This window comes from Haliotis rufescens, unplaced genomic scaffold, assembly GCF_023055435.1.
Source record: "Haliotis rufescens isolate VD_foot unplaced genomic scaffold, xgHalRufe1.0.p SCAF_134, whole genome shotgun sequence".
Lineage (NCBI taxonomy): Eukaryota > Metazoa > Mollusca > Gastropoda > Lepetellida > Haliotidae > Haliotis > Haliotis rufescens.
The window spans coordinates 166661-192931 of NW_025963818.1; the positions used below are offsets into that span (position 1 = coordinate 166661).

At 42.8% G+C, this 26271-nt stretch overlaps 3 protein-coding genes across 4 annotated transcripts; 2 read left to right on the plus strand and 1 right to left on the minus strand.

The window, feature by feature from the left end:
• Positions 1-2350: 2350 nt before the first annotated feature.
• On the minus strand, positions 2351-6015 carry LOC125378957 (extensin-like). Its single transcript, XM_048394948.1, has 3 exons — positions 5985-6015; positions 3142-3778; positions 2351-3002 (listed from the first exon to the last, which is right to left on the minus strand). Exons 1-3 carry the CDS (start codon positions 6013-6015, stop codon positions 2351-2353), a joined length of 1320 nt encoding a protein of 439 aa, XP_048250905.1.
• A 2433-nt stretch (positions 6016-8448) lies between these two features.
• Positions 8449-26151, plus strand: LOC124118685 (multiple epidermal growth factor-like domains protein 10). 2 transcript variants are annotated; one of them, XM_046480902.2, is made up of 8 exons: positions 8449-8551; positions 16141-16200; positions 16840-17124; positions 18667-18835; positions 19129-19167; positions 19440-19453; positions 20653-20688; positions 21365-26151. In XM_046480902.2, exons 1-8 carry the CDS (start codon positions 8479-8481, stop codon positions 21484-21486), a joined length of 798 nt encoding a protein of 265 aa, XP_046336858.2. In that variant the 5' UTR covers positions 8449-8478; the 3' UTR covers positions 21487-26151. The 2 variants fall into 2 exon arrangements, with proteins under 2 accessions (XP_046336858.2, XP_046336859.2); XM_046480903.2 differs by having other exon boundaries at positions 18660-18835; positions 21365-21503.
• On the plus strand, positions 21500-25309 carry LOC124118689 (ankyrin repeat and KH domain-containing protein mask-like). Its single transcript, XM_046480908.2, has 4 exons — positions 21500-21777; positions 22169-22290; positions 23170-24473; positions 24698-25309. Exons 1-4 carry the CDS (start codon positions 21500-21502, stop codon positions 25307-25309), a joined length of 2316 nt encoding a protein of 771 aa, XP_046336864.2.
• Positions 26152-26271: the final 120 nt, after the last annotated feature.

Below are 26271 nucleotides of genomic sequence, written 5' to 3' on the forward strand. Positions count from 1 at the left end.
ACATCTGCCCCCCCCGTACATCCACATCTGCCCACCCGTACATCCACATCTGCCCATCCGTACATCCACATCTGCCCACCCGTACATCCATATCTACCCACCCGTACATCCACATGTGCCCCCCCGTACATCCACATCTGCCCACCCGTACATCCACATCTGCCGATCCGTACATCCACATCTGCCCACCCGTACATCCACATCTACCCACCCGTACATCCACATCTGCCCACCCCTACATCCACATCTGCCTACCTGTACATCCACATCTGCCAACCCATATATCCACACCTGCCCACCCGTATATCCACACCTGCCCACCCGTATATCCACATCTGCCAACACGTATATCCACATCTGCCCACCCATATATCCACATCTGCCCACCCATATATCCACACCTGCCCACCCATATATCCACACCTGCCCACCCGTATATCCACAACTGCCCACCTTACATCCACATCTGTCCATCCGTTCATCCACATCTGCCCACCCATATATCCACACCTGCCCACCCGTATATCCACATCTTCCCACCAGTACATCCACATCTGCCCACCCATATATCCACACCTGCCCACCCATATATCCACATCTGCTAACCCGTACATCCACATCTGCCAACCCGTATATCCACATCTGCCCACCCATATATGCACACCTGCCCACCCGTATATCCACACCTGCCCACCCGTACATCCACATCTGCCAACCTGTACATCCACATCTGCCCACCTTACATCCACATATGTCCATCCGTACATCCACATCTTCCCACCCATACATCCACATCTGCCCACCCGTACATCCACATCTGCCCACCCATATATCCACACCTGCCCACCCGTATATCCACACCTGCCCACCCGTATATCCACATCTGCCAACACGTATATCCACATCTCCCCACCCATATATCCACATCTGCCCAACCATATATCCACACCTGCCCACCCGTATATCCAAAACTGCCCACCTTACATCCACATCTGTCCATCCGTTCATCCACATCTGCCCACCCATATATCCACATCTTCCCACCCGTACATCCACATCTGCCCACCCATATATCCACATCTGCCCACCCATACATCCACATCTGCCAACCCGTACATCCACATCTGCCCACCCGTATATCCACACCTGCCCACCCATATATCCACACCCGCCCACCCATATATCCACATCTTCCCACCCGTACATCCACATCTGCCCACCCATATATCCACATCTGCCCACCCATATATCCACATCTGCCAACCCGTACATCCACATCTGCCAACCCATATATCCACATCTGCCAACCCGTACATCCACATCTGTCCATCCGTACATCCACATCTTCCCACCCATATATCCACATCTGCCAACCCGTACATCCACATCTGTCCATCCGTACATCCACATCTTCCCACCCATATATCCACATCTGCCAACCCGTACATCCACATCTGCCCACCCGTACATCCACATCTGCCAACCCGTACATCCACACCTGCCCACCTTACATCCACATATGTCCATCCGTACATACACATCTTCCCACCCATACATCCACATCTGCCCATCCGTACATCCACATCTGTCCATCTCTACATCAACATCTGCCCACCCATATTTCCACATCTGCCCACCCGTATACCCACATCTGTCCACCCGTACATCCACATCTTCCAGCCAGTTCATCCCAATCTATCCACCATTACATCCCATCTGCCCACCCGTACATCTACATCTGCCAACCCGTTCATCCACGGTTCAATTTATCACAGAGTATGTTTGTTGTTTGTTGTTTAACGCTGCACTCAGCAATATTCTAGCTACTTGACGACTGTCTGTAAATCATCGAGTCTGGACCAGACAATCTAGTGATTGACATCACGAGCATCGATCCATGCAATTGGGATACGATGACATGAATCAACCAAGTCAGCGAGCCTGACCACCCGATCCCGTTAGTTGCCTTTTCAGCAAGCATAGTCGCCTTTTACGGCAAGCGTGGATTGCTGAAGTATCACAGAGTACAACAAAGTTATCCAGAAAAAAGAAAAAGACCCTATCAGAAGCATAACAGGTCAGGGCCCGGTTCCACAAAGCAATTGTAGCGTTATGATGACCGTAACTCCCCTACTTAAACAAAGGCTTACGACTATGATCGCTTTGTGAAACAGGGCCCAGGTGGCCTTCCTGCATCACACTCGCGAGGCCCATCAAGTAGGGCAAACAGAGTTGTCTCCCATTATACAGTCAGTTTCAAGCGTGGCATACGAACAAGTGTGAGTATATTCTCAGTGCTCAGATCAGCGTGTGGGCGTTGTGGCTCAGATCAGTGTGTGGGCGTTGTGGCTCAGATCAGTGTGTGGGCGTTGTGGTGATGGGGGGGCTGGGTGGGCGTTGTGATGATGGGGAGGCTGGTTGGGTGTTGTGGTGATGGGGAGGCTGGGTGGGCGTTGTGGTGATCGGGAGGCTGGGTGGGTGCTGTGGTGATGGGGAGGCTGGGTGGGCGTTGTGGTGATGGGGAGGCTGGGTTGGCGTTGTGGTGATGGGGAGGCTGGGTGGGCGTTGTGGTGATGGGGAGACTGGGTGGGCGTTGTGGTGATGAGGAGGCTGAGTGGGCGTTGTGGTGATGGGGAGGCTGGGTGGGCGTTGTGGTGATGGGGAGGCTGGGTGGGTGCTGTGGTGATGGGGAGGCTGGGTGGGCGTTGTGGTGATGGGGAGGCTGGGTTGGCGTTGTGGTGATGGGGAGGCTGGGTGGGCGTTGTGGTGATGGGGAGGCTGGGTGGGCGTTGTGGTGATGAGGAGGCTGGGTGGGTGTTGTGGTGATGGGGAGGCTGGGTGGGCGTTGTGGTGATGGGGAGGCTGGGTGGGCGTTGTAGTGATGGGGAGGCTGGGTGGGCGTTGTGGTGATGGGGAGACTGGGTGGGCGTTGTGGTGATGGGGAGGCTGGTCGGGCGTTGTAGTGATGGGGAGACTGGTCGGGCGTTGTGGTGATTGGGAGACTGGGTGGACGTTATGGTGATGGGGAGGCTGGGTGGGTGTTGTGTGATGGGGAGACTGGGTGGACGTTATGGTGATGGTGAGGCTGGGTGGGTGTTGTGTGATGGGGAGGCTGGGTGGGCGTTGTAGTGATGGGGAGGCTGGTCGGGCGTTGTGGTGATGGGGAGGCTGGGTGGGTGTTGTGGTGATGGGGAGGCTGGGTGGGCGTTGTAGTGATGGGGAGGCTGGTCGGGCGTTGTGGTGATGGGGAGGCTGGGTGGGCGTTGTGGTGATGGGGAGACTGGGTGGACGTTATGGTGATGGGGAGGCTGGGTGGGTGCTGTGGTGATGGGGAGGCTGGGTGGGTGTTGTGGTGATGGGGAGGCTGGGTAGACGTTATGGTGATGGGGAGACTGAGTGGGCGTTGTGGTGATGGGGAGGCTGGGTGGACGTTGTAGTGATGGGGAGGCTGGTCGGGCGTTGTGGTGATGGGGAGGCTGGGTGGGCGTTGTGGTGATGGGGAGGCTGGGTGGGCGTTGTGGTGATGGGGAGGCTTGGTGGGCGTTGTGGTGATGGGGAGGCTCGATGGGCGTTGTGGTGATGGGGAGGCTGGGTGGGCGTTGTGGTGATGGGGAGGCTGGGTGGGTGTTGTGGTGATGGGGAGGCTGGGTGGATGTTGTGGTGATGGGGAGGCTGGATGGGCGTTGTAGTGATTGGGAGGCTGGGTCGGTGGGTCTACTTGCAATGTGTTGTTTGATGTTTAACGTCACACTCAGAAGTCCAGCACCAGGATGGAGGACTGTCAATGTTCAGCCAGACAGTATACATAATGAACTCTGCGTTATTTGTGTTAATAACAAATACAACACAGGGCACTGGACGAACATGGTTAAAAACAAAGCATTTATAGAAACTCCAAACTCGTAAAGAGAAGACTTTAGATCAGTGAGTCCTCATATCTTCTGGTAAAAGATACGAATTCAATAAGCCCATGTCACACTTCAATTTCAAATAGACGTAAACAACAGATAGTTCACGACTATAGGGAATAGGTTTAAAATAGACGTAAACAACAGATCTATTCTACAGTTCACGACTATAGGGAACAACAGATCTATTCTACAGTTCACGACTCTATGGAATAGGTTTAGACGTAAACAACAGATCAATTCTACAGTTAACGACTATAGGGAATAGGTTTAGACGTAAACAACAGATCAATTCTACAGTTCACGACTATAGGGAATAGGTTTCAAATTACAGGAATGTCCACAGTGTGATATACACAGATGTTTTCTTTAGGTAGGCCATGGTGCTATGATCGTGGGTTCGAATCCCAGATCATTATTCTTATTCGCCCACCTTATTGTAGTTGGTTCGTCTGACCCTACCCTGGCGATGAGTTTAACGAGTCAGGTACGATTCATCTCAGTATTTTCCGTTTTCAAGGGGGCACGGGTGGCCCAGTCGTCTAAGGCGCCACGATTCGCTGTGCAGAGTTGCGTCCCTTGGGCACGCCAAAAACCTATGATTGTGGGTTCGAATCCCAGTTCGCCCCGATTATGTTTCTAGGTTTGTCAGCACCATGCCCGTGCTCGTGGGTTTCACCGAAGTGGTAAACGTCTGAGACATGCATCACTTCGGCCTTTCCTCCCACATTAAGCTGACACGCTGTGATATGACTGTAAAACTGTTAAAAGCGCCGTTAAACCCAACTCACTCACTCCTTTTTCAAGTACTCATTCTGCACTATAAGTTGAAAAAAATACAATACAATTTACAGCCTATCCACGACTAGCTACATTCACCAAATAACATTTATTGACAGTGTAACTGACAAAACGCGGAAACAAGTTAAATGTAGGACACTTAATAAGAGAGTGAAACAATCTCCTTTATTATATGCTTTTTGTGTAATGTCTGTCGGAAAATTAAATTATTTCCCTTCATTTGTAAAACCTTGAAACGTAAATTGTTCCTACCTAACACGCAGGGATGTTTCAGCACCTCTAGTAATTGCGTTATAAAAAGTAGTTCCGTGTATTCACAAAAGTAACAAAAAACATATTTGAGGTCAATAAAGTTAGTTATCATACAATTGCATATGATTATATACAACATCAGATTCAGCGATATTAACTCCATAAATGTCCTGTGTCATTATTTTGTGTTGTTAATGCGGAACTAACGTAAACATGAAGTTAACAGTTTTTGGAGGGGCATTAACGATAAGGGGGATATACTAGTACTTTGCGGGAAGGTAAGTCGTGCATGACAATAGTTCCGTGAAAGTGTTGTGTTCACTGCAGTGAATGTCAAGTGTAGGAAATCAAAATGTCACTTTTCTCAACATCAGAAAATTCAGTCTTTAACACTAATGATTATGATGATGTATATGCACACAGACTGTATTGATGCCAACAAGTCACATCTACGTAATTTCACTGACCAGAATAGGAGTACAACCGTATTGCAATAAGTAACACCCCACATATTGATTACATATCCACATTAAACTTTAGTTGTGTTAACATAATATGCGAGTATATAATGTACTCCAAGGTGAGCTGTCTCGTATCTTCACATGACCTTTTTGTTTGGTGTGACACAATGTTAATATGGTTACGTGACGTAATGCGAATATTTGTCTGCCGTTAATATGGTTTATATTTGCTGAAAAGCCTGTTGTAAACAAGTAACATCAAACGTCCCGATAGTGTGTTGCAGTTTCCTCAACTTCCTTACCTTAACACAAGCAAGGAGGAGACAGTTTTAACTTCCACGTTGCTTGTGGATTGAATAATACAATTACTACTCGCCGGGTGGTTTGTCAAGCTTGCAATCGTCCAAGGCCTTGGTGTCGCTGATTTCTTGTCAATCTTGGCATGTGGTAGCAATTCAATAACGAATGAATGTTATCCGATCTGGGTGGATTTTTATAGGGCAAGAAATTGGGGAACGCATGTGCTTTTCAATTTGCATGGACCCCACGCACAACAGGTTACCATGGCCGTTGTCGTTATGCGTTTGGGCCATCGGTTTTAAGGTAATGTTAGATTTTAGAAACTTTGACAAAAATTACCAAGATATTTAATTACAACTTTTCAAGCAATGCTACATCGGGTGAAGTTGCTTTTGCGGTTCAGTATATAAAATTGCTAACTTATATCTACGCTTTTATTTCTATATTAACATAAACTTCATAAATTCTGTCTAATGTTGTTTCACTATCTTTAAAATGCTAATATTTCGCACGTATGGTGATGATGTCGTCATGTTGCCAAATTACTGATAAAATCAGGCTAAATAAATAATTTAAATGATTCTCATGTTTCTTTTTATTTGTGTGTGTGGATGTTTATTGACTGTATGTGGATTTTCATATGTATATTGTTTGTTAGCATTCAGTGTTATGCTTTAATACTATAATTGTATTATATTCCACATTTATTCCATATATATAGTACATTGCATATATATAGGAGTATGGTTATTGCTGCTTCAAAACAAGGGGGCTGCCTTGAGAGGATTAACACCCCGGGGTCACCCACAGGGTGCTGCTAATTTACATGTCTGTCACGTCTCTAAAAAAATAAATGAAGTAGAGATTATGATCAGATATGTAATTAATATAATAGTAACCAGAAGGCAGTAATTGTTCTTGTAATAGAAATAGGACTTGACAACAATGCACCATGTTTATAATGTAACTTAATATTAGGATCGAGTTATCGCCCCTTGGTGAAATATTTCTTTTCTTTATGGCTAGGATAATACCGTCATACATCACTGATAATGAATTTCACCTTTGTGTGTGGAATATGGACATATGCTTAAATGAAACAAGTGCTTGCTTTGCATTGTATGAATATGTCTGTATATGGAACCTGTGTACTGTGTTCTTTTAATGTTATTATGTTGTACATAACAGTGTGTCATTATCTGTTCTACTATGTTTGTTTGTTTGTTGTTTTACGCTGCACTCAGCAATATTCCAGCTATATGACGGCAGTCTATAAATAATCGAATCTGGACCAGACAATCCAGTGATTCATATCATGAGCATCGATCCACGCAATTGGGATCGATAACCTGCATCAACCAAGTCAGCGAGCCTGACCACCCGATCCCGTTAGTCACCTTTTACGGCAAGCATAGTCGCCTTTTCGGCAAGCATTGGTTGCTGAAGACCTATTCTACCCCAGATCTTCACGGGTCTGTTCTGCTATGTCCCTGTCACATTTCCCTTTCTCCATCCTCCTTGCTCTCGGTTCTCTTCACGCCTGGTAGTGCTTCTATACACGTGTGTGCCATTACATCCTATGTTCTGTGTGTCCTGTTGAATCACAAGTTTCTGATAACCAATAACATTAACTGGGGGTGTTTTTTTATCACATCCCTTTTGTATTCGTATTCTTTAGTGTGACAAAACACTAATGGTTAAAGCGTTCGCTCGTAACGCTGAAGACCCGGGTACGATTCCCGACATGGATACAATGTGTAAAGCCCATTTCTGGTGTCCCCCGCCGTTATTTTGCTGGAATATTGCTCAAAGCGGCGCAAAACTATAGTCACTCACTCACTTTAGCATAAACGTGTTTTGATCTGTTCGGATAAACTAGTAAGCGTATCATGGGAATTAACGATGTTGCATTTTGTTCGTCATCCACATGGAGAAGTTTGTGAAGCGGGGGCACGGGTGGCCCAGTCGACAAAGGCGCCGCGATTTGCTGAGCCTAGTTGCGTCCCTTGGACACGCCAGAAACCTATGATTGCAGGTTCTATTCCCAGTGTGCCTGAATTATGTTTCTAGGTTTGTCAGCACCATACCCGTGCTCGTGGATTTCACCGAAGTGGTAAACGTCTGAGACCTGCATCACTTCGGGCCTTTCTCCCACATTAAGCTGGCACGCTGTGATATAACTGGAATACTGTTAAAAGCGGCGTTAAACCCAACTGACTCAATTTTGTGAAGCATATCAACAATATCTGCCACATCGTACACACCAATGGAAATCTAAGGTGCGATCTCAAACTTGCAGATAAGCCAGTTATACTTCACGAAATTAACACATTCAATGCACATTACACAGTTTGAATGTACTTCGAGCTAACAACACTGATAGCCGACTCCACATATAGTAGGCACGACCACGTTTCGAGGAAAGAGGCTCGACAATGACGTGCAGATCTGTTACTTCCTGGTTGGACATGGCGAGCTACGTTCCCTTCTATTGTTCACACAGCTCACCTGGAAACTAAAAGTGAAGCAACACGGCGTAACTGCATAGGCCGTATTACAAATCACGGAACAATAATGCACCACAGTTGACAAAAAGGAACATGGTCGCCCTAAAAAATTATCAATAGCGTTTTATCATTCAGGGTATTAATAGTTGAATAGATCCTGTATAATGAAGCCAGATTTGACTAGAGAATCATAAATCATAAATCTCCCCTTGACGTGTGCACCGGGCTAGAACCAACTGTACCCGTAGCATGTTGTGTCATATCTCCGGCAGTGTGAAGGAAAAGGGGCGGACATCATCAACGGCAGTGAAGCATATATCCGGTAAGTACAGTATATAATCATTACTTTGACACACAAACGTTACTTCATCACGTCTCGTCTTCTAACACAGGGCTTGGGACATGTACAGGAACAGGGATGTACTGGAAAAGCAGGGATCAGCACTGTTTATAATGTGCTTAATGAACTTACGACTGCTCTCGATCGGTCGATCTTCATGGCACGGTGTCCTCCGTAATATATTTATTGAAATGTATTGGGTTTTTTCCGCTTTGACCCCACCTTGAGTGTATTAGCGCATTCGGGGTGATGCATATCAGCGCTGGATTTGAGTTTATGCTGCAAATGATACACCTCAAAACATCGACATATTCAAGCAAAAACAAAATCCCGTGAACCATAAACAATCACATTAAATTAATTTTGCCATTTGGTTTTCAGAATCATGCATGGTAAACATTTCCCATGATTACCCACATTCATCACATCTACAGTACACGTGGGAGTCAATATATAAACCAGGAGAAAATAGTTGAAATGTTTTAAGTGTGAAAAGCATCTTAGTGGAGGGCCAAATCTGAGCGGTCAGTCCTCATCACAGATGAGCCCAGATTTCATATTGGCAGCATTTGGTGGTCTTCAGCGTCTTTGTAGGCGTCAGATGGGGAGTGTTAAGTAATCAATTTGACAGTTAAACAATACAAATGTTACGCGACCGAAAGAGTGGTCACACTTTTTTTCATAAATTAGCCCCCTTGTCCTGTAACCTGAAATTGACCAACATTGTTTTATAGGAATATACAGTAAATTACGGCTAAAGCGAACTCAAAGGGACCACAAATTTTAGTTCGTTTTAACTGTAGTTCGTAATAAGCATATATACAACATATATACAGCAAATGGCAGGGACCTAAAAAACAGTTCGTTATATCCGCCAGATCGTTATAAGCATGTTCGTTATACACCTAGTTTAATGTATAAACAAGTGCCCGCGTCTGTCTATGGCCTTTTGTGTTGTTCGTACATTTACAGTGAGTGAGTTGTGTTTCACGCAGCGTGTCAGCTTAATGTGGGAGAAAAGTCCGAAGTAATGCAGGTCTTCGACGTTTACCACTTCGGTGAAACCCACGAGCACGGGTATGGTGCTGACAAACCTAGAAACATAATCGGGGCGAACCGGGACTCGAACCCACATTCATAGGTTTCTGGCGTGCCCAAGGGGCGCAACTCGGCACAGCGAATCACGGCGCCTTAGACGACTGGGCCACCCGTGCCCCCGTACATTTACAATGTGTTACCCGTTTGACCTCTCATAATGTATAATATGGTAACTGATATTAATAATAGCTACTGCCATTTTTTATCTCTAACGGGTTACATTTGGAATTATGCCAATGTATTAAAATCGCTTTCAGCAACAGTAAAGTTATCAAACTGCAAAATACTATGTAGGAAATAGAGTGTCCTATAAAATACATCCTCTCTGTTTGAACTTTGTCCTTCTGAATGAATAATACATAACATATTGTCAGTGCACGTCGATTCAAGTATAGCATTTCGCGACTCTGATAACACTCTCCGTTATTAAGAGCAAGTGATTTCAAAGATCACAATGGGTCACTGGAAAAGTCATGTCACCTGACTTTGCATATCATGCCGCCTGAAAACTCGGAACGAGTAGACTCGCCCAGAGGGGTAGAAGGTTTTAAGCAATAAACGAAAAAATATAGAAACACAAACGATTGTAATTCATATATATTTGTTTATTAATATCCATTATTTCTATAACCAGCCTGTAATATTGATAATGGTATTTGTGACAGTACCCGATCTTGTTCCCTGACTGCAGCTACCCGTGAACCCCACACACAGTAGGCTACGACCACACAGTATTCTCGGGGAATACGCCCGACGCGGAAAACCGAGAAGTTTCGCAACACTGTGACGGTGTGCTTTGTTGTTGAAATACTGATGTGATAGGTTTTGGTTCTTGTTGAGGAAGTGCAGCGTCAGCATTCGACGATATGAATTTGAGCTGGATAATGAGGGAGGGAGGTGGGCAGGTGCGCAGTTGGGTGGTGTGAGGTGTGGTGGGGTGTGGTGGGGTGGGGTGGCGTCGGATAGGGTGGGGTGGCGTCGGATGGTGTCCGGTGGAGGCCAAGGAGTGCTTTGATGAGGTAGAGAGGTGCGGGGTTGAAAGAGGAGGTGTATGGGATTTATTGTGATGTAGCTTATTGAGAGGAAGGGTGGTAAGTGGGATTGATTGTGGTGTTGCTGATCGAGAGGGAGGGTGTTAAGTGGGATTGATTGTGGTGTTGCTGATTGAGAGGGAGGGTGGCAAGTAGGATTGATTGTGGTGTAGCTTATTGAGAGGGAGGGTGGTAAGTGGGATTGATTGTGGTGTTGCTGATTGAGAGGGAGGGTGGCAAGTGGGATTGAATGTGGTGTTGCTGATTGAGAGGGAGGGTGGCAAGTGGGATTGAATGTGGAGTTGTTGATTGAGAGGGAGGGTGGTAAGTGGGATTGATTGTGAGTGTTGCTGATTCAGAGGGAGGGTGGTAAGTGGGATTGAATGTGGTGTTGCTGACTGTCACACATGTCACCATGTAAAAATAGTAAATTTTTTAAATGTGTGTTGATGGGTCACTTTTTGGGGATAATTTTAACAATTCTTGTGAAAATATGCATGTGATATAAACTATGTCTTAACCTCACTCACTCACTCACTCACTCACTCACTCACTCACTCACTCACTCACTCACTCACTCACTCATACAAACTATTATGTCCCAAGGCCTTATCAACAACACAATATAAACATGTCTGTCATCTAGTGTATCCCATCAGCGATAATGCGAGACAGGGAAACATTTACTTTGCCGTGTGAGAGTAGGTCAAGTAGAGTGAAGGTCAACAGAATACTGCTTGCGTGTTGTACAATGTCATCATACACCAACAAACGAACTCACTACACACTACAAAGGACCATCACCTGAATGTTGTCTGTTGTGGTCCGCGCTATTTGTATGATCGTGAAAAGGTATGAAAGACGTCAGGGTGTTTACAGCACTTGTTACCAAAATGTATTGATGCGTAATATGTATGGGTAATCGAAACTTGAAATATTCCAAAAGTTAAATTCATGTGTGATGTACTATTTTCAGCAATGGTGTCTATGACAATTTGATCACAAATCTATATTAAGGATGCTGATCATATCCGAGGGTACATTAATACAAGTGACAAGGAACGTATGCACGTCTCCTGTAGTTGATGGGGTTGACGTGATGGCTCGGAATGATTCCGAATATAATTGTCACACTCTCACAATTATGCTGAATAACACACGTCACTTTGGTATCAGTGGGCCCGTGAAGATGCGGGGTAGAATAGGTCTTCAGCAACCCATGCTTGCCGTAAAAGGCGACTATGCTTGTCGTTAGAGGCAACTCACAGGATCGGGGGTCAGGCTCACTGACTTGGTTGATGCATGTCATCGTATCCCAATTGTGTTTCTGGATTGTCTGGTCCAGACTCGATTATTTACATACCGCCGTCATATAGCTGGAATATTCCTGAACAACAAACAAACAAATGATATCAGTGACATTTTGAAGGCGTCTGTAGTGACAATGAAGACGATATTGACTGATTTATTAAACACATCTTATTCGTTCAACGTACCATGTCAGTACCGATACTAGTACTTTTCTCAAACATAAGATCAACAAATGGGAGATCAATAAAACTGGTATCAAATGCATGTAGAACACATTTCGTGTGAGTGTTCCTGAACAAGGAGAACTGTACGGTTGCTGTAAACATTTCCTGTCCACTGTCACTTAACTGGTGATATGTAGTTGACAGCTATTCCGGGGTCATCACGCACTGGACGGGCGTGTGGTGGACCTCCTGGAACGTGACCTGCGGCAGGGAAACAGTCTGCCAAAACAGGCATTGCAGAATCCCTTCCTTGTCCTCGGTTGATGGTTGGTGGTTCGCTTCTGTTGATGTCGTCCGCCAGAATTTCACAATACCCGTGGTACTCAACTGCATGACTGTCTTTGTATCCACGCACAATTTTTACGACAGGGTTGTCTGCCTGGACGCCCCTGCTGTGAGAATATATAGTATAAATACTTACAGCATGTGGACCATACAGGAATGTCACGCGCAAAGTAATGTTTACAAGATGAACCAATTCGTTTGTAATATTTTCGTATTAATCCTGATCAGTTGCCATATCGCACACAATGATTGTGAGACTTCTTTATCAGAAGCTAGATTCATTTATCAAACCACCGTAACATTTTACATTTATAAAAAAAATGTTAATTTACCAATATTTTTATTGTACAATCGTAGTTTGTAGAAGTCATAGCGCTGAAGTTAACATCCATTTAGAAACTTTGGAAAAAAACAACATGTTGTACATTTCCATTTCAGATATTTCCTTAAACATCTTAACCAATATTATATAAAGTAATTTAAGTTCATTCAGATTTAATTCAGTGCCAGTTGAATGTGTTAATAGTCAATGCCGTAATATATTGCCTGCTTTAGTCCAGTGATCTTATCTGTAATATCCCAAACAAGTTGAACACATTTATTGTTACAATAATATCTGTTGTTTATGTTTTGACAATATTTAACAGGGACGCTATTGTTTTACAATCGGCGTTTTGGGCACTACAAACACTACATGGGGACAGGGACAATGGGATAAGCCTTGGAACACAGAGCTATCTCATTGCTTCTGTAATGATCTTACCGTTCAATTCCCAAGGATTTCCGAAAGTGATAGCACACTGCCAGTAAGATCATTAATACTAGAAGTGATAGCGCTGTTGGTAGTCCTATTTTCATAGCATCAGTGACTTGCGTTTTCCCATCTGAAAGATATAAATGCCCGTGCGTTTCTTTACCAACATGATTTTCAAATTTCAATTTGAACAAATGAAAACCAGCATAGAACATTGCTATTCTTTTGATCGTTCTCGAGTTTTGGGAATATATGTATATGACATATCCAAAACCTAGATTCATCTATGAACATTAAACTGTCCCACGGTTGCCTTCTAAACCCCTGATGCTGCCTAATGGTGACGTGGTAACAAAATTTGGTGTATCGCTAGACAGTGGGGCGGGATGTTGTGCTACCTAAACCGTTTAAGGGACCGTTTGCTGTTCACATTACCAAACTGCGCCCAACAAACACGTACTCATCCAAATTGTGTGGCGTGCAGTAAAATGCATGTGCAAATTGGGAATGACGACCTTATAGCCGATGTGAATGACATCATGAATATGTATTGAATGTATTGCTTAAGTTAAGAATACATGTATTTTTTGGAACTTCATTTGAAGCACTGTTTTTTTCCCACGATATTATGTTGAAATGAAGAAATATCCCATCAATTTATTATAATGTTAATCCAAAATGCCATATTTGATCCGGTCCATGGGACAATTCTTCTTCTGTTAACAATGTGTCAATCACTGGATCAGTGTACATCAATTACTTGATGAGTTGCGCCCGCAGACTGTTTGATAATAAAACAATTGACAATGGTGACAACAAATTTAGACTTACCCTTATGGGAGCATTGTGAACCAAACCAGCCTTCTTTACATCCATAGATGCAGTATCCAGTCTTCTCGTTGCATTCAGAGATATCAGATGTTTGGTTGACATGAGTGTGGTTTGCCCGACAGTTTTTACTGCAATTCTTACTACAGAACATGCCATGAAATCCAGGTACACATCCATGGAGACATCCAAAGTCACATGGTTCCTTGCAGCGATCACATGAATACTCACAGTTCAGGCCAAAATATGGCGGATGACACTCCGTACATGTTCCTGATCTCTTGTTGCATGATCTACATCTACCTGAACACGTCTTGCAGTCAGTGCCGTAGTATCCATCAATGCATCCAGACACACAGGAGAAGCTCAGCTGACAATATCCTCCATTACAACCAGGATGACAAGACGTACATTCACTGACTGAACTGTCACATGGTATGAGGCATCTACTTCCTTGGTATCCAGGTGCACATCCATTGGTACAGACGCCAATGCCAATTGTTGATGTGTGACACATGCCATTTTTGCACTCCTTGCTGCAAACGGAGCTGCACTTCAGGTCGAAATATCCAAGGTCACACTCTTTGAGGCAATGTCCCGTCTTGTTATCACAGTCAGAGCAGTGCTGCCCTTCTCCGCAAGGTGCAGCTGGAAGAGATTTGTCAATAAAAATTGTACATATGTACCTGTGATAGTTATGTCAATAGCCGTGATGTAAGGTAAACAATAGCATAAACTAATAACATTGTTATGCAACACTGGATAGTGCATTAACTGGATTTACCTTGTATGGACATAACAATGCCAGCGATTGCCAACAGCTCCAAAACCACCATTATTTTCTTCTATGTGCAATAAACACAAACCAAACGCACAGGGGAATAAGGTAGCCTATAAACAATGTGCAACTGGACACACGAACATCAGTGAAGTGACCTAATATCTGAGTTCAGTTTCAAGAAATACGGGTTTTAATTTTGTGCCGACTTTCATATTCCATGTCACCAGGAAAACACAACACAGCTTGTTTCGGTGATCATTCTAGTGCAGAAGGAAACATTTACTTTTAGTAATTTGTGAACATAACTTGAGTGAAAAGCTGTTTTGTTTTGACGTATGCATAGTTTCAGTTGAGACTAAATAAAGTCCCCAAGTAAAAACAATAAACAAAAACAACAGACGGTTTATATGGTTATTCTGTTCAAAGGCTATCCGATAATTGAGCAAACAACAGTTCACTGACTGGAATGCGGATAAGGTGCCAACAAACTTGAAGGCAGATGACAAGACAACGGCTGTAGATCTGCGGAGTGTGATGAAGCCTATCAGTGTGTGCAGGGTTGTGTTGGCTTTTACGACGTGTTGCGTTGGTGGCGTCTGTCTGGACTGCTGGGATGGTCAATGATGCCCTGTTTGACACGAGTGGTTAGAACTCTTAACCCCAGCAGTGATAACTCACGGGATGCCTATTGTGTAATTGCTATTCTTTGAATGACATCGTTATTCACTTGTCGTAAATGCTGCTTAGTAAACCCTGTTTATGTTTATATCCAAGTTGGTATTTCCGCTATTCAAAGAGCGCAGCGAGGCACTTATTGTTCACGCTCACGTTAATTCTAAGATTTACTGTTTTGGAAGACGTTATTTTTTAGATCGGTTCGCAGATATACCCAGTGGCCGAACGATCGCATCAAAAAGTAGGATATACATGACAATTGGTAACAGGGGAAAAGCTACAGATAATCGGCCTGAGGATCTTTAGAATGTACGGGAAATACCATATTTAAAATAGACTTGTCCGACTTTTCCGAGGTCGGATTCTATTCAGGGAGTCATTGTTATTACAATATTTTAAAAATATTGCAGGTTGTTGTTTATGTTACTAGTACTGAACAGATTGCAGAAAGAACGACATGACTTTTTTGTAGGACATAGTAACATAGTATTACATTATTCATCAAAATCACACATTTAATCGTGATTGTCAATTTCTGCACAGCTCCATGTTTTTGAAGTTTCTGTAAATTTATTTTCTAACAGGTATTGTTACAGCCAGACAACTCTCAAAGATGTGGCCACAAATACTTCTGTTGTTGATCAGTGAGTACATTTACAATTTGTTATGACCTGTCAATGATTGGGCAATTAGTCAATGATGACTGACTCTTGGAATCGGCACTGGTTCATGAACAACTTCGGAAATCTCACCTGTCAAGGCCATTTTTGACGTCAACTTATTGGTGTACATGTAGTATGACGTGCTGTCACTTGAACTAACTTACTGATACAGTGATTTAAGAGGCCTTTTTCATTAAATGGTACTAGGAACTAGGAAAACGTGTTGGTTGGTTGGTAGGTTGTTGTATGTCTGTCAATGTGAACATGAAATGACATATACTTTACGAAACTGTGTAATACGTACATCGAGGTATACACTGGTGATATAAACAATTATAAGCATTTATAGAGGGTATAAAATATTGCTGGTGTGTCTTTAAATATTCACTCACTCACTCACTCACTCACTCACTCATTCACTCACTCACTCACTCACTCACTCACTCACTCACTCACTCACTCACTCACTCACTCACTCACTCGGTAAAACATTGTATGAGTTCTGACGTTCACGGTTTGGCCACCACTCTCTGAAGGTCCATACTGCAATGGACTCACACAAAGTAAAAGTACATTCTTCGTTGTCTGATATATACTATGTCAAGTATAATCCTATTCCAGCATCACCAGCCTATGGCGGCCAGCAATGTCCCTGGGGAATATATGGCGAGAACTGCGACAAGAACTGCCCTTTGACCTGTAACACTGATCCTGTAAGAAACCTCCGGCACTGTCAAAAGTACACTGGGAAGTGTTCTGAGGGATGCGTGCCAGGCCATCATGGCGATCAGTGTAATATGCTTTGCAGCGGAGGCTGTCTGCACAAAACCTGCAATCAGGGAAACGGACAATGCACAATAGGCTGCAGTGGTACATACAGCGGGGATTATTGCAACATCACTTCAGGTATGGTTGTAGTGGAGTGCTTAAATTTGATAAGATAATCGTCATACTTTGAAATACAAGAAACATAATACATTATTTCACAAAGCCAAAGTTAGAAATACGTGGTACACTCGATTATGCAGATTTCATATTTTAAGCTCCAAACCAGTTCCGAGTGCATGATTCTAAAATGTCAAGGCAGGACAGTATTGGTAGATGCAAGTGGAAATATTGACAGTAGCGGGAGACCTCGGCCAGGCGAACACTAACAAGGTGACTGTCATTCATTTACCGATGAAAGTAAGTATGTCACGTGCTTACGTTGTCAATCGAGCGGAGACATACAGAACAACTTTAGGAGAATTCCCCAATTTATAAAAAAAATAACATTAAAAATGATAGGGGAAACTGAGCGCGACATCGATTCAGACTATGAATGATGCAGGCTTTGAAGCCAGACAGATCATGTGCATGTCGGGTCACCCGAATGAAGCATCCATTCGAAGCTATAACAGAGAATGGTCGACCTACCAAAAGAAATCACCGAGCACCACACTGTCGTGTATTGCTTCTGGAAATTCAACCACGCCGCCTCAAGCAGTAATCCCCGTCATAAGCAGCAGTAGTATGACTCAAACACACAACCAAAGATCACGGGATTATCAATCCATGTTCAGCATCTGCCGGTTCTGGATTTCTTTCCAACGCAAACTTTACTTGGTGCAACTTTTAATTCAAGCGAAGGACATTGTCGTAGCCTTTTTCCGCCGTTTGTAAAACTAAGGGATGTCACTCCAAATGGAATGTTTGGGACGAATGATGTCACGACTCTCCGCGTTGATATAGTTAGGGCATCATGGAATTAGCTCACGTGAGGCACTGGCTTCATCAGCTGATGAACAATATACCACTTCAATCCTTAATTAATTACTGGTGTATTCACACAAATAACTCCAAGGGTGTGCTTGAATTTTATTGAAATACTAAAAAAGCGTCAACATATGAGACATAGCTAAATCACATCGGGGCTTTCTTCCCACATTAAGCTGACACGCCGTGATATAACTGGAATACTGTTCAAAGCAGCGTTTAGCCATACTCAATCGCCATCTGAAACTGCCATGGTGATAGTTTAACTGGTCAAGTGTCTTTGCAGTTATGTGTTTGAATGTATGTTGGGGTTAACAAATAGTGTTAGCTACAGACTGATGCATTTTAAGATTCTTGTGAACTATCCATTACCTGTTTATTGTATTATGACATAGTAATGTTTTAGTTGTGCTCAATCTGCTCAAATAGCTCATGGCTTCGGTTCTATTTTAAACGCTTTCTATTTAAATAACCACTCACAAGGATAATGGGTTATATTTCATGAATGAATGCATTCGACAGTTAATTCTATAAAATGGACTACAATCAACACAATATGCATAGCCACCGAAACATATATTCTGTGAGAAGAATAACTTGTTTGGCTTTTTTTCAGAGACAATGTCTGGAAGTAAACAGACAAACATATTCCAAGACTTATTTGGTTTTGCTTTTGCTTGTGTTAGCCAATAGTGGTGAAGGCACATACAATGTCATGGACAGAGACATCTACATCAGGGGCGTCTGCCACAGAGAAACCTACGGATCTCGTTGCAATTATTGTCCCCATCATCATCATCATCATCATCATCATCATCATCATCATCTGCCTGGTCACAGTCGCAGTGGTGGCATTCATAGTGTAAGTCTACAGCTGAATGAATAAGGCATCTATCAATATAGGAACCAATAGCGTTATGTCTATTCACGAGGAACACTTTACCCTTAGTTTCAGGGTCGAGATTTCATTCCCATCTGTTGGTATTATACCAAATATATTTTTCATTAATGAATTGAATATTCCGTGTTCCTAGCTTTATCTTTTAATAATACCAGTAAGAACCAGTAAGTACGAGGAATTATATTAATTATTAAGATACTCGTCATAGTTTAAAATTGAATTTCAACCACTCTAATAATTGTGATTTTTTGCAGAAGAAAACGGAAAAAGAGAAGAAAAAACGGCCATGGCAGGTAATATCAAGACCAATGATTATGCAAAGATATCACGTCACGACGGCTAATATGTCTCGTGAAATATTACCACTAAAGAGCCTGCCTTTCTTTACTTTCATATCTCCATATTTTTTAATTTCTGATCTAACATACATCGTTCATGGTATGCACCATCGGAATATGAAGCTGGGATAAGAGACCAGTATTCCCTGATATTATGTTGTACATATTGTATGTTTAACACAAGAGTCATCCATCCATTGTAATTGTGCTCCTGTTTTTGTTTACAGGTCCCCGGAAGACAGTTAGTATATGAAATTAACTTGACTATTGCTCAGCGCAGATTAACTCGTAACGTTGATATTATATTGATGTCATAAGACACTCTAAGTTGATCTGATCCTTTAACAGTGGGTATGTATATTGGGACGAGATGCACCTTGTGTATTAGGGTTAGTTGGTAGCATCAAGCCAAACTTGCATACCATAGACTGATGCTGTCAAAACATATTCTGAGCCATATGCAAACACGTTTTAGCAGATGTAGTTGTATTAGACACCGGTATCATTCGATCTTTTCAAAGTTATGAACTGTTTTCCTTGGCATTAATTTCCTACGCATTACTTTGTTTCACGTTGGTGAATATAAGTGAAGTGCTACTTTTTTACGTGTACACTGATACACTCTTTCAGTTTTGGTGAATACAAGGAAAACACTACTTTTATTGGTACTCTGATTCTTGTTGTGTCACATTGGTCAAGGGGCGGTCGGGTAGCCTAGAGGTTAAAGCATTCGCTCGTCACGCCGAAGACCCGTGTTCGATTTCCGACATGGGTACAATGTGAGAAGCCCATTTCTGATGTCCACCGTCTTGATATTGCTGGAATATTGCTTAAAGCGGTGTAAAACCATACTCACTCACTCACTCACATGGTCAATGTAAGTGATAGTGGCACTTGTACATGCTTACTGTAAATTAAAATGATAGCTCTGGTTTATTTATGTCCACTGATGCCTTTTGAGGTGAGATGAAATTGGGATTGAAGGTCGCGTTTTAGATTGTTGCACTTATATAGCGACGTACATTCACGTGCGTTCTTACGTTGGTTGGTTGGTTTGTTTGTTTGTTTGTTGTTTAACGCCGCGTTCAGCAATATTCGAGCTTTATGACGGCGGTCTGTAAATAATCGAGTCTGGACCAGACAATCCAGTGATTAATATCATGAGCATCGATCCACGCAATCGGGGTCGATGACATGGATGAACCAAGTCAGCGAGCCTGACCACCCCATCCCGTTATTCGCCTTTTACGGTGCAGTTTTAACATGAATACAATATTCAGGTGGAGTATACTGCTCCGAGCCGACCGGTCCTTGTTTTGTGCCCTTAGTGTCTAGTGCCAGGCAGAGTAACGCAAGTACCAACTTATAACACAGTTTGGTTATGACTAGGACAGGGATCGTACCATTATTTATCTGATCCGGACATATTCTATGTTTTAGTTCCCTTAATGGAAAGGAGTGCAACAGACTTTGGCAGTGAGTATAAACCCCCATTTGTAGGTAGCATACGTGTCACCCTGAAATTAATCACTTGCTTGATAAAGGTAGCAGAATCTTCATATAATCATAAAAAAGAAGGTTATACATAGAACGTGTCTTAACGTCTGCCAGATTGCAGAATGCCATTCCCTTAGACTCACCGCAGGTTGCAGACGCCGTGTCACTAGTTCATACACACACAATGATTAAACCAAGTAGACCGCAACTGTACTTTGGGCAGACATAATAATATCGACAGACATAATGGTTCACGGAGTTTAAACGATCTCCTTGAAAGTGTCAAAATCAAGCGTATCGCTACTGTGTGGACAGGTGCAGGCAATCGGATGTGTTTTGGTGTTAAGTTTTACATAAACGTGGGATGTTTGTCATCAACACTTTTGTTTTCTTCTAATACTTGGTATTACTATCTATATTTAATGGTCCTCTGTTGCTTGGACATTCTACATAACCACATTCGTGTGTTTATAGAAGCTATACATTAATGATGAATTACGACAATTGTATTGAACAATGTACATATATCCAAATCAAATGTTATCAATACTGAAATGACAATATATATTATATATATATAATAATATCACTAATTTGAAGTCTATTATTTACATTTTGATATTTTCTTTACAAAAACATGTTTCTACCTGTACAGATCCAATTGACCGAGAGATAAACAATACACGAACATTGTTTGTGGAAACTGAAAACTTTAAGAAAGTGAGAGAAAATGTTGGCGACGTTCCATCATGTGACCATCAGTGGTGCTCCGGGTGAAGGTAAAACATCCATGGCCCTGATGCTGGGAGATGAATACAGGACGCAGGGGTATGAGCTGGTACTGGTTGATGATCTTTCACAAGTAAACTTGTCTGACTGGCAAGACCGTGATGTATGTGTGATAGTTGATGACATATTTCAGAAGGCTCGATCACATATGGATGTGCCTCGTCTTACACACATTCTGTATGACCTCCATCTGTACCTCGCAAAGTGCAAGGACAGGTCTGAGAGACGATATGAGAGTATGCAGCAGGAGTCGGGAGAGGAAGAAAGAAGAGACAATCAGTCAGACATGTACCTCATATTCACCACAGAAACCTCCGCCCTAGAACATTCAATGTTAAAACTTGAAGGTCATCCAATCTGTTTTTTTAAGTAACTCTACAGTAGCATCATTGTCTTACACACCGGAGGAGAAGAAAGGAATATGGATGAAACATAAACACCATTACAAATGCAAAGCAAACGTCGATGAGATCGAACTTGGTGCATGCGATAAACAAACTGTTGGATTTCCTCTTGTATGCAAATTGTTCTCCAGTTATGCTGCCTTTCAAGAACACGATGAAACGTTTTGGGGAAATTCTGTATTCTATCTTAAACGTGAACTTGATACGGTGATTAATAGAAGGGATAACCACTCAGCTGCCCTAATCCTGGTGCTCCTGTGTGACAGGCAGCTGAACCTCAGTCAGCTTGAGACTGAATCTGACAACCCAGACCTGGATGCCCACATCAAGACAGCTCTGTCCTTTGTGAAGACGTCAACCAGACAAGATGTAGCTGAGGCTATCAGAGGTTTATGTCGTTCTCTTTTGAAAGAAGGAAACTTAATATCATTTTCCCATTTGATGATTTATGATGTCTGTGCTTCTGTCTTGTTCAGTATTGATCCAGAGTATTCCCGTAAACATTGCGACATTAGGTTTCTCTTTGAACATGTACAGGATCAGCAAGCAGACATTGCTACCTTCAATGAACACCAGCTCAGCATTCCTTTCTTAGCGGCCTACAGTGAAACCATTGTTGACAGAATGGCTGATTATATTGCCAATGGTTCTTTGAGTGAATACATCATGCATCCTATATGTAGAAGAAAGGAAATAGTTGACAGATTATCTCAAATGATAAAAGATCTAGCTTCTCTGTCTCATGATGTCATCCACAACATCTTCCATTACGCCTGCTTCACTGGGAACACGACAATCCTGGAGCAACTTGTTCATCACTGTGACATCAATAGACGTGGCTTGAATGGCTGGACGCCAGTTATGTACGCAGTTGTCTCTTGACACGTGGGTAGTCTGAAACTCCTGGTGAAACACAACGCTGATGTAGGACTATGTGACAACAATAACAACAGCTTATTACATCTGGCAGTTGAGAATGGAACAAGGTCCAGTGTAGAGTATCTTCTTAAAGAATTGAAATGTGACATCAACACTCGAGGAATGCATGGCTGGACACCACTTGTGTGTGCAGTGTTTGCTGGAAAGAAGGATGCTTTGGATGTTCTTTTGAAACACAAAGCTGACAATAGATTAAGAGATAAAAATACCAGGAATGCACTTCATCTAGCATGTGAGTGTGGGGTTAATTGTATTGTGGAACGCCTGCTGCAATTAACGGGTGTGAATGCCACTGGTAAACATGGTCAGACACCAATAATGTGTTCAGTATCATCTGGAAAGAAGAACACGTTCGACCTTCTTTTGTCAAGAAATGCGGACATCAACCTGACTGATGATGGCAACAACAGCCTGCTTCATGTGGCTTGCCAGTCGGACGATACATCTATTTTAGAGTATCTACTTACACGGCTTGACATCAACAGGCTGGGAAAACATGGCTGGACACCAGTTATGAAGGCAGCTGTGAATGGAAGGAAGGACGTATTTGACCTGCTTGTGAAAGAGAAAGCAAATCTTGAACTGATTGACGACAGTAGTAACAATCTCCTCCATCTTGCATGTCACGGCGGAAATGCCTCCATTGTGAAATACTTACTCCCACAGTTTAACATCAACAGTCGTGGAGGCAATGGCTGGACGCCAGTGATGTATGCTGCTGTCAATGGAGACAGTGATGTGTTCCGCCTGCTTGTGTCAAAGGATGCTGATCTCTCCCTGGAAGATGACTACAACAACTCGGCATTTCATTTGGGATGTATCGGAGGAAACAGAACCATAGTGAAAGATCTACTGCTAAAAGCTGATAAGAACAGTCAGGGAAACCTTGGGAGAACAGGAATCATGAAGTCTGCTTGGGCAGGCAATGCTGATGTTTTCAAACTCCTTGTGTCAAAGAAAGTTGATCTCAAAACAGTTGATGATAACAATGATACTATACTTCACCTTGCCAGTCAGGGAGGAAACTGCTCCATTGTTGAATATTTGATAGAGAAACAGTTTGACATAAATTGTCGTGGAAAAAACGATTTGACAACAGTGATGTATGCAGCATTGTCTGGAAAGAAAGATGCATTTGAACTACTTTCTTCAAAACAAGATGCAATGTCCGCATACAATGTATATCGTGACACAATACTTCACTTGGCATGTGAAGGCGGGACTATATCCATTGTACAATCACTTCTTTTGATAATAGATGTAAACATTCGGGGAAAGAATGACCGGACTCCAGTCATGGCTGCAGCTGTGGCAGGGAAGAAGGATGTGTTTGACTTTCTGATTTCAAAGAAAGCTGATCTCACACCGACTGATGACAACAAAAACAACATTCTTCATCTTGCATGCCGGGGTGGAAATACATTCATCATAGGGCATCTCATACCACTGTTTGACATGAACAGTCCTGGAGAAGATGGATTGACACCATTAATGATGGGAGCTCTCAGTGGGAAGAAGGAAGCTTATGATCTGATTGCAAGAAAAGGGGGTAATCAATCATTAACTGCCTCTGAAAATGATATTGTTCTTCATGCAGCCTGTCTTGGGGGTAATCTAGCCACTGTAAAGGAGGTAATTGACAGCTTTTACATCAACACCAGGGGAAGGAATCGCGAGACTCCTCTAATGCGAGCAGTCTGTGGAGGTCACATTGCTGTATACAAATACTTGATGTCCTGTGGTGCTGACCCTACTCTGGTGGACAAAGACAGACACACTCTACTTCATCTTGCATGTCATCACGGACAGCTTGCAATGTTGAAACATATCATAGCTGATTTGATGTCAACTCAAAGGACAATATGGGCCTCACACCTGTCATGACGGGTGTACTGCACAGAAAAGCTGCCGTTGTCAAATACCTGACAAACAGAGGCACGGATCTGACTTTAGTTGACAACACGGGAGACGATGCTCTTACTCTCGCCCTGAAACACGGTAACAGACAAATCATAAAACAACTCCACAGAAAACAAGTCCAGCAAGTGGCACCGTGGAGTGAGCTAATGAAGTCCCTGGTCAGGGGGGAAGTAGTTTTCCTGAAGACCTACAGTCGAGGGAGTGCTGACCTGGTTCAGACAGATCAGGATGGAGACAGTTTACTACATCTTGCCTGTCGAGGAGGCAACAGATGGTGTGTGGAGTATCTGCTCCCATCCTATGACGTCAATGTCCGTGGTCGCTATGGCTGGACACCGGTGATGATGGCGGCTGCGTGTGGACATGATGAAGTGATCCATCTACTGGTGTCTCACGATGCAGATCTCACTCTGGTCTCTGACACTGGAGAAACTATTCTCAGCCTTGCTCAGCGGGGAGAGTGCAGTGTTGCAATCACAATTCTAAAACGGAATGCCTTGCCATCCCATTCACTGAGAGTAGAAGTGTGGGAAGGAACCCCCGTTTAATCGGATGCACATTTCTCCACAGGTGATCATTCAGCATGTAGGTTGACACATGCATTTGATATTATAGAGGTGCAACTGTCCACTCATTGTTATAACGTTCCTCATTGAATGTGTTTGGGCTGTTAATGGGTTAACGACCAATTGATTCAATAGCAATCAATTCCCTACGTTTTAAGTCTGTTCATATAGAACTGTTGTGATTATGATATACAATGTTGTGTGAAATAAAACATGCACTATAGTGTTGTAGTCTTGTGTTGCAATAGGTGAAAAGTGGTGGTGATAAATTGATCATAATTACCTTATACATAACCATATTGTATGTACAATTATATGTGTCAGTGTCATTTATTTTAAACAATATTGTAATTGTGTTACATTGTTTCTGTTGAGATTCCGTGGAAGTCCATAGCATTGTGTTTTGACAATAAATTGTTGTAAGGAATGTAATACTATCTAATGTTAGCAGTGATGTGAAAGTAATATTTAGATGCTTTTGGAGTCAAGTGTAATCTCGAACAGCTCAACTTATCCAGCACTGTCTAGAAATGCTGGGATATATATAGACTATTCAAGGGATGCAAGAGTATGCCTCTCTCATCTCACATTACATCAACACCAACTTTTGTGTGAAGATCATTGTGTTCCCCCTCGATGCCCATTCTAGGCATATTTTGAGAGCTTGACAACTGTTGCTGCAAGGTGAATGTTATTATGTCTGACTGTCTTGCTATTACCCCTGTTATTGTATTGTATACTGCCACTGCATTTTGTAATGCCATTGTAATAACTGTTGCATGATAGGGAACTTAGCTGATGAAATAATACATTTGTCAATTGGATAACTTTTTTTGTTGTTTGTTGGTTTCATACTGAATTTTGTTATGTATAAAATTATTGGTTAACTTATTGGTTCAATTTGCAAGTCGACACATAAGAATAAGTAAAAAACAGATAGTTAA